At 37.5% G+C, this 10,000-nt stretch overlaps 1 protein-coding gene across 1 annotated transcript in view; it reads right to left on the reverse strand.

The window, feature by feature from the left end:
* The window catches only part of gabrb3 (gamma-aminobutyric acid type A receptor subunit beta3), a 150,803-nt gene that overhangs the window by 86,391 nt on the left and 54,412 nt on the right, over positions 1–10,000 (reverse strand). Inside the window, exons 2-4 of the mRNA XM_061887978.1 lie at positions 6,283–6,330; positions 3,381–3,472; positions 1–39 (exon numbers count right to left, since the gene is read on the reverse strand). The exon at positions 1–39 is cut by the window's left edge and continues 29 nt beyond it. Of these exons, the coding sequence (XP_061743962.1) occupies positions 1–39; positions 3,381–3,472; positions 6,283–6,330 (179 nt within the window). The remainder of the gene's footprint in view (positions 40–3,380; positions 3,473–6,282; positions 6,331–10,000) is intronic.

The following is a 10,000-nucleotide window of genomic DNA, read 5'->3' on the forward strand; positions in this document are numbered from 1 at the left end:
TGGCCACGTCTATGCTCATGCCAACAGCAACCGGGGTAGCTTCAAAGTAAACAAAAGCATGTTAGCATGTATTATACCTGGATAGATATTTCATAATATTTTCATAGAAGGTTAGCATGCTAATATTAGCATGATAATATAGGAACATTTAGCATACTTCTAAGATGGTGCCAATTATCAAATGCCATGATTTATAATTTGATATGCATGAAATTAGCAAAAATGCTAACATGAAATGTTAGCATGCTGATGTTAGAATGATAACATAGGAAAAGTTAGCATACTTCTAAGATGGTGTCAAGTATCAAATGTTGTGATTTATAGGTTTTTATGCATGAAATTAGCAAAAATGATAGCATAGTATGTTAGCATGCTAATATTAGCATGAATAAGATTAGCAAAATGTTGTCCTGACACCACTAACATGATAACATAGGAAAAGTCAGCATGTGTCTAAAATGGCACCAAGTATCAAAAGCCATGGTTTATAGGTTTATATGCATGAAATTAACAAAAATGCTAACATAAAACGTTAGCATGCTAATGTTAACATGATAACATAGGACAAGTTAAATTACTTCTAAAATGGCACCAAACATCAAAAGCCCTGATTTATAGGTTTATACGCATGAAATTGTGCAAAAATTATAGCATAGCACACTTCTAAGATGGTGTCTAGTATCAAATGCCATGTTTTATAATTTGATATGCATGAAATTAGCAAAAATGCTAACATGAAATATTAGCATGCTAATGTTAGCATGATAACATAGGACAAGTTAGAATACTTCTAAAATGGCACCAAACATCAAAAGCCATGATTTATAGGTTTATACGCATGAGATTGTGCAAAAATTATAGCATAGCATACTTCTAAGATGGTGTCTAGTATCAAATGCCATGTTTTATAATTTGATATGCATGAAATTAGCAAAAATGCTAACATGAAATATTAGCATGCTAATGTTAGCATGATAACATAGGACAAGTTAGAATACTTCTAAAATGGCACCAAACATCAAAAGCCATGATTTATAGGTTTATACGCATGACATTTTGCAAAAATTATAGCATAGCATACTTCTAAGACGGTGTCTAGTATCAAATGCCATGTTTTATAAGTTTATACACATGAAATTGGCAAAAGTGCTAACATAAAACGTTAGCCGGCTAATGTTAGCATGATAACATAGGACAAGTTAGAATACTTCTAAAATGGCACCGAACATCAAAAGCCATGATTTATAGGTTTATACGCATGAAATTTTGCAAAAATTATAGCACAGCGTACTTCTAAGATGGTGTCTAGTATCAAATGCCATGTTTTATAATTTGATATGCATGAAATTAGCAAAAATGCTAGCATGAAATGTTAGCATGCTGATGTTAGAATGATAACATAGGAAAAGTTAGCATACTTCTAAGATGGTGTCAAGTATCAAATGTTGTGATTTATAGTTTTATATGCATGAAATTAGCAAAAACGATAGCATAGTATGTTAGCATGCTAATATTAGCATGAATAAGATTAGCAAAATGTTGTCCTGACACCATTAACATGATAACATAGGAAAAGTCAGCATGTGTCTAAAATGGCACCAAGTATCAAAAGCCATGGTTTATAGGTTTATACGCATGAAATTAACAAAAATGCTAACATAAAACGTTAGCATGCTAATGTTAGCATGATAACATAGGACAAGTTAGAATACTTCTAAAAGGGCACCGAACATCAAAAGCCATGATTTATAGGTTTATACACATGAAATTTTGCAAAAATTATAGCATAGCATACTTCTAAGATGGTGTCTAGTATCAAATGCCATGTTTTATAAGTTTATACACATGAAATTAGCAAAAATGCTAACATAAAACGTTAGCATGCTAATGCTAGCATGATAACATAGGACAAGTTAGAATACTTCTAAAATGGCACCAAACATCAAAAGCCATGATTTATAGGTTTATACGCATGAAATTTTGCAAAAATTATAGCATAGCATACTTCTAAAATGGCACCAAGTATCAAATGCCATGTTTTATAAGTTTATACACATGAAATTAGCAAAAATGCTAACATAAAACGTTAGCCGGCTAATGTTAGCATGATAACATAGGACAAGTTAGAATACTTCTAAAATGGCACCAAACATCAAAAGCCATGATTTATAGGTTTATACGCATGAAATTTTGCAAAAAATTATAGCATAGCATACTTCTAAGATGGTGTCTAGTATCAAATGCCATGTTTTATAAGTTTATACGCATGAAATTAGCAAAAATGCTAACAAGAAATGTTAGCATGCTGATCTTGGAATGATAACATAGGAAAAGTTAGCATACTTCTAAGATGGTGTCAAGTATCAAATGTTGTGATTTATAGTTTTATATGCATGAAATTAGCAAAATGATAGCATAGTATGTTAGCATGCTATTATTAGCATGAATAAGATTAGCAAAATGTTATCATGACACCATTAACATGATAACATAGGAAAAGTCACCATGTGTCTAAAATGGCACCAAGTATCAAAAGCCATGGTTTATAGTTTTATACGCATGAAATTAGCAAAAATGCTAACATAAAACGTTAGCATGCTAATGTTAGCATGATAACATAGGACAAGTTAGAATACTTCTAAAATGGCACCGAATATCAAAAGCCATGATTTATAGGTTTATACACATGAAATTTTGCAAAAATTATAGCATAGCATACTTCTAAGATGGTGTCTAGTATCAAATGCCATGTTTTATAATTTGATATGCATGAAATTAGCAAAAATGCTAACATGAAATGTTAGCATGCTGATGTTAGCATGATAACATAGGACAAGTTAGAATAATTCTAAAATGGCACCAAACATCAAAAGCCATGATTTATAGGTTTATACGCATGAAATTTTGCAAAAAATTATAGCATAGCATACTTCTAAGATGGTGTCTTGTATCAAATGCCATGTTTTATAAGTTTATACACATGAAATTAGCAAAAATGCCAACATAAAATGTTAGCATGCTAATGTTAGCAAGATAACATAGGACAAGTTAGAATAATTCTAAAATGGCACCAAACATCAAAAGCCATGATTTATAGGTTTATACGCATGAAATTTTGCAAAAAATTATAGCATAGCATACTTCTAAGATGGTGTCTTGTATCAAATGCCATGTTTTATAAGTTTATACACATGAAATTAGCAAAAATGCCAACATAAAACATTAGCATGCTAATATTAGCACGATAACATAGGAACAGTTAGCATAAAGACGGCGCCAAGTACCAAAAGCCGAGATGTTTAAGTTAAAATGAGTCTAATTAGCTGAAATGCTAACATAAATGTTTAGCACGGTAATATAAACAGGCGTAGTGGTCTTACCGCCAAAGTCCGGTCTCAGCCGGATGTCATACCCCTTCAGGAGCTTGTCCACGGTCTCCTTGACAAAAGACATGTTGCCGGGCTCGTTGACGCTGCAGGAGACCAAGACGGAGACTTGTAACGTTCCCAACAATAACAACAATCCCAGAAGAAGAAGCAGAAAAAGGTCCTGTCCGTTAAAGAGCTCACCTGTGTGCACCTGGGCACATGGCGGCCACGACCAGCGGCCAGCAGCACGCCGCCTGGAGGAGCTTCATGGCGGCCCAGGTGAGCAGTGAGTCAGGATGGCGGTGAACCAGAAAGTGAGCACAGAGGCTCCTTCCACATAATTTGCTTCCCCCGCCCCTAAATCTGCTGGGACTCGATCCACACGCCGTTACGCGTGTCAACAGGGGGCCCATAGGGGCGTGGCGCCCCTTTGCTTTTTCTAGTGAGAGTCGCTTTTTTACATCCTTGACTGGGGGGGCCGCTTGCAACAGTGCATCTTTATGAATATCAAAATAAAAATAGCCCGGGTACATCATTTGCAAAGAAAACTGCCTCCGATTATTTGATTTCTTACTTGCAGATAAAGCCATGACTTGCTTTGAAATCGTAAGACAAGCAGATATTGAAGTTGTCATTTTTAATAGACCCACCCAAAAATACCTGATGCTTAAATGAAGCGGCCTGTCACGTTGTTTGAAGTAAACAATATAACAAGCCGAATTCAAATCCATATGGCGTGTCGTCTTAAACGACGTGGCAGGCCATCTGAGACCCAAAAAATTATGTTGCGGGCCAATTTAAACCTTAAACGATGGAGCAGGCCACTTCAAACAATATGGCGGACCAGCTTAAACAATATGGTGGGCCACCCCTAACAACGTGGTGGGCCACTTTAAATGTGGTGGTTGAACACCTTAAACTACATGGCGGGCCACGTTAAGTGTTGTGGTGGGCCACTTTCAACATTACTGCGGACCACCTTCAATTAGTTGGCCGGCCACTTTAAACATTGTGGCAGGCCAGCTTCAACCTTCAATGTTGTGGCGGAATACCTAAACGATGGAGCAGGGCACTTCAAACAATATGGTGGGCCACCCTTAACGATGTGGCGGGCTACCTTAAATGTCGTGGTGTGCCTCTTTAAACGTTGTCGCGGACCACCTTCAATGAGTTGGCCGGCCAATTTAAACATTGTGGCAGGCCAGCTTCAACCTTCAATGTCGTGGCGGAATACCTAAACGATGGAGCAGGGCACTTCAAACAATATGGTGGGCCACATTAACGATGTGGTGGGCCACTTTAAATGTTGGGGTTGAACACCTTAAACTACATGGCGGGCCACCTTAAATGTCGTGGTGTGCCTCTTTAAACGTTGTCGCGGACCACTTTCAATGAGTTGGCCGGCCACTTTAAACATTGTGGCGGGCCACTTTCAACCTTCGATGTTGTAGTGGAATACCTAAACGATGGAGCAGGGCACTTCAAACAATAACGACGTGGTGGGCCACTTTAAATGTTGGGGTTGAACACCTTAAACTACATGGCGGGCCATATTTAATGTTGTGGTGTGCCTCTTTAAACGTTGTCGCGGACCACTTTCAATGAGTTGGCCGGCCACTTTAAACATTGTGGCAGGCCAGCTTCAACCTTCAATGTCGTGGCGGAATACCTAAACGATGGAGCAGGGCACTTCAAACAATATAGTGGGCCACCCTTAACGATGTGGTGGGCCACTTTAAATGTTGGGGTTGAACACCTTAAACTACATGGCGGGCCACCTTAAATGTTGTGGTGTGCCTCCATAAACGTTGTCGCGGACCACTTTCAAAGAGTTGGCCGGCCACTTTAAACATTGTGGCAGGTCAGATTCAACCTTCAATGTTGTGGCGGAATACCTAAACGATGGAGGAGGGCACTTCAAACAATATGGTGGGCCACCCTTAACGATGTGGTGGGCCACTTTAAATGTTGGGGTTGAACACCTTAAACTACATGTTGTGTTGTGGTGGGCCATTTTCAACGTTACTGCGGACCACCTTCAATGAGTTGGCCGGCCACTTTAAACATTGTGGCAGGCCACCTTCAACCTTCAATGTTGTGGCGGAATACCTAAACGATGGAGCAGGGCACTTCAAACAATATGGTGGGCCACTTTAAATGTTGGGGTTGAACACCTTAAACTACATGGCGGGCCACATTAAGTGTTGTGGTGGGTCATTTTCAACGTTACTGCGGACCACCTTCAATGAGTTGGCCGGCCACATTAAACATTGTGGCAGGCCAGATTCAACCTTCAATGTTGTGGCGGAATACCTAAACGATGGAGCAGGGCACTTCAAACAATATGGTGGACCACCCTTAACGATGTGGTGGGCCACTTTAAATGTCGGGGTTGAACACCTTAAACTACATGGCGGGCCACCTTAAATGTCGTGGTGTACCTCTTTAAACGTTGTCGCGGACCACTTTCAATGAGTTGGCCGGCCACTTTAAACATTGTGGCAGGCCAGCTTCAACCTTCAATGTTGTGGCGGAATACCTAAACGATGGAGCAGGGCACTTCAAACAATATGGTGGGCCACTCTTAATGATGTGGTGGGCCACTTTAAATGTTGGGGTTGAACACCTTAAACTACATGGCGGGCCACCTTAAATGTTGTGGTGGGCCACTTTAAACGTTGTTGCGGACCACTTTCAATGATGTGGCCGGCCAGTTTAAACGTTGTGGCAGGCCAACTTCAACGATGTGCCGGAATACCTTAAACGATGGAACAGGCCCTTTAAACAATATGGCGGACCACCTTAAAATATATGGTGGACCACCCTTAACAATGTGGTGGGCCACTTTAAATGTCGTGGTTGAACACCTTAAACTACATGGCGGGCCACCTTAAAAAGTTCTCAGCAGTCTTACCTTGTGTCGTAGATAGCGTACAGCTTCTTGTTCCCGTCAACCGAGTTCCTGGAAACACACACAAAAAAATGACTTATTACTGCTTTTACAATCTCAGGATGAGCCGTCTGAGCTAAAAAGATGAGGTGTCAGAAGCGGGATCACATTAAGAGATGGATCCACTGAACCGTAGAAGGTAGATCAGGGTCCTATCTAGCAAAATGTGACTTCATGTTACCATCTCACAAGTTGTCAAGCAATTGACAACATTATAAAAAGATGTGGTGTCAGAAGCGGGATTACATTAGGAGATGTATCCAATTGAGAAGTTAGATCACAGTTTGCTACTTCCTATTCTCATTTTACTGTCTCACAAGATCTTAAAGTGACTGCCAAACTACTTAAAACAATAAGGTGTCAGAAGTGGGATCACATCAAGAGATGGATCCAATGAACCGTGGAATGTACATCAGGATCCTATTCAGCAAACATGTCACCTCATGTTTCCATTTCAGAAGTTCTTAGACAACTGTCAACCTTGTAGAAGGTGAGGTGTAAGAAGTGGGATCACATCAAGTGATGGATATAATGAACCGTAGGATATAGATCAGGGTCCTGTCTAGCAAACATTTGACCTCATGTTACCATCTCAAGTTCTCAGGCAATTGACAACCTTATAAAACGATGGGGTGTCAGAAGCGGGATTACATTAGGAGATGTATCCAATTGAGGAGGTAGATCACAGCTTACTACTTCCTATTGTCATGTTACCATCTCACAAGACCTTAAGCGACTGCCAAACTACTTAAAAAAATAAGGTGTCAGAAGTGGGATCACATCAAGAGATGGATCCAATGAACCGTGGAAGGTACATCAGAATCCTATTTAGCAAACATGTGACTTCATGTTTCCATTTCAGAACTTCTTAGACAATCGTCAACCTTGTAGAAGGTGAGGTGTAAGAAGTGGGATCACATCAAGCGATGGATACAATGAACCGTAGGATGTAGATCAGGGTCCTATCTAGCAAACATGCGACCTCATGTTACCATCTCAGGTTCTCAAGCAATTGACAACCTTATAAAACGATGGGGTGTCAGAAGCGGGATTACATTAGATGTATCCAATTGAGGAGGTAGATCACAGCTTACTACTTCCTATTCTCATGTTACCATCTCACAAGACCTTAAGCGACTGCCAAACTACTTAAAAAAATAAGGTGTCAGAAGTGGGATCACATCAAGAGATGGATCCAATGAACCGTGGAATGTACATCAGGATCCTATTTAGCAAACATGTGACTTCATGTTTCCATTTCAGAACTTCTTAGACAACTGTCAACCTTGTAGAAGGTGAGGTGTAAAAAGTGGGATCACATCAAGAGATGGATACAATGAACCGTAGGATGTAGATCAGGGTCCTGTCCAGCAAACATTTGACCTCATGTTACCATCTCAAGTTCTCAAGCAATTGACAACCTTGTAAAAAGATGGGGTGTCAGAAGTGGGATCACATTAGGAGATGTATCCATTTTAGGAGGTAGATCACAGCTTAGTACTTCCTATTCTCATGTACCATCCCACAAGTTCTTAATGCCAAACCAATTTTAAAAAAAAGGTGTCAGAAGTGGGATCACATCAAGAGATAGATCCAATGAACCGTAGAAGGTAGATCAGGATCCTATTAAACAAATATGTGACCTCATGTTTCCATTTCACAAGTTCTTAGAGTAATCCCAACCTTATAGAAGATGTGGTGACAGAAGTGGGATCACATCAAAAGATGGCTACAATGAACCGTAGAAGGTAGATCAGGATCCTATTAAACAAATATGTGACCTCATGTTTCCATTTCACAAGTTCTTAGAGTAATCCCAACCTTATAGAAGATGTGGTGACAGAAGTGGGATCACATCAAAAGATGGCTACAATGAACCGTAGGATGTAGATCAGGGTCCTGTTTGGCAAACATGGGACCTCATGTTACCATCTCACAAGTTCTTAGGTGACTGACAACCCTATGAAAAGAGGTGGTGTCAGAAGCGGGATCAAATTCAGAGATGGATCCAATTGAGGAGGTAGATAACAGTTTACGTTTTTTTAAATTTCAGACGAATCAATAAAATGAATTAAAAAATACATTTGTATAGATAAAAATATGAAAAATTAATATAATTAGAAATGAAGAAACGTTTTTTTTTTAATATTTAAAAATAAAGAATCCATATAAAGCATTAATGTAGTACTGTAAAATATTTTTATTAGGATCAAGCGGTCGGAATGTATTTTTATTTTTTTTTGGACGGCGTGGCGCAGTGGGAGAGTGGCCGTGCGCAACCCGAGCGTCCCTGGTTCAAATCCCACCTAGTACCAACCTCGTCACGTCCGTTGTGTCCTGAGCAAGACACTTCACCCTTGTTCCTGATGGGTGCTGGTTGGCGCCTTGCATGGCAGCTCCCTCCATCAGTGTGTGAATGTGTGTGTGAATGGGTAAATGTGGAAGTAGTGTCAAAGCGCTTTGAGTACCTTGAAGGTAGAAAAGCGCTATACAAGTACAACCCTTTTTTTTTTTTTTTTTTTTTTTAATACAATAAGAGCTACTCAGAAAAGATAAAACAAATAATGCAACCGTAATCATGCAATATTTTTCAATAAAAATCAAAATAAAACATCCCAATTGTATTAATAAAACTGTGTAAAAAAATAAAGTAAGAAATTCAAAAACCAATATATATATATATATATATATATATATATATATATATTGGTTTTTGAATTTCTTACTTTATTTTTTTATATATATATATATATATATATATATATATATATATATATATATAAAGTAGCTGAGATAGGCGCCAGCGCCCCCCGCAACCCCAAAAGGGAATAAGCGGTAGAAAATGGATGGATGGATGGATGGATATATATATATATACGTATGTATATATACCTACAGTATATATTTATATGTAAAACTAATATGTCTGAATAATTAGACGATAATACATTAATACTAATATATCTGAATATTTATATAATAAACTAAAAAGAAATATATTTGAATATGTATATAATAATAATAAATGTATACTAATATATTTGAATATTTATACAGTAATACCTTGAAAATAAATGTATTTGAATATTTATATAATAAACTAAAAATAAATATATTTGAATATGTATATAATAATAATAAATGTATACTAATATATTTGAATATTTATATAATAAACGAAAAATAAATATATTTGAATATGTATATAATAATAATAAATGTGTACTAATATATTTGAATATGTATACAGTAATGCCTTGAAAATTCATATATTTGAATATTTGTATAATAGTACCCTTAAAATAAATATAGTTTGAATATTTATATAATAATACCATGAAAATAAATCTATTTTAATATGTATATAACAATACGGTAATACTAATATATTTGAATATTTACATAATAATAACATGAAAATAAATTTATTTGAGTCATGTATACATCAAAACGTTAATATTAATATATTTGAATACATCCATCCATCCATCTATTTTCTCCCGTTTGTCCCTTTTGGGGTTGCGGGGGGGGGGGGGGCTGGAGCCTATCTCAGCTGCATTCGGGTGGAAGGCGGGATACAGCCTGGACAAGTCTCCTCTTCATCGCAAGGCATATATTTGAATCATTTATATAATACCATGAAAATAAATATATTTATATAATAATACCGTAATACTAATAT

The sequence above is a fragment of the Nerophis ophidion genome, linkage group LG26, assembly GCF_033978795.1.
Source record: "Nerophis ophidion isolate RoL-2023_Sa linkage group LG26, RoL_Noph_v1.0, whole genome shotgun sequence".
Taxonomy (NCBI): Eukaryota; Metazoa; Chordata; class Actinopteri; order Syngnathiformes; family Syngnathidae; genus Nerophis; species Nerophis ophidion.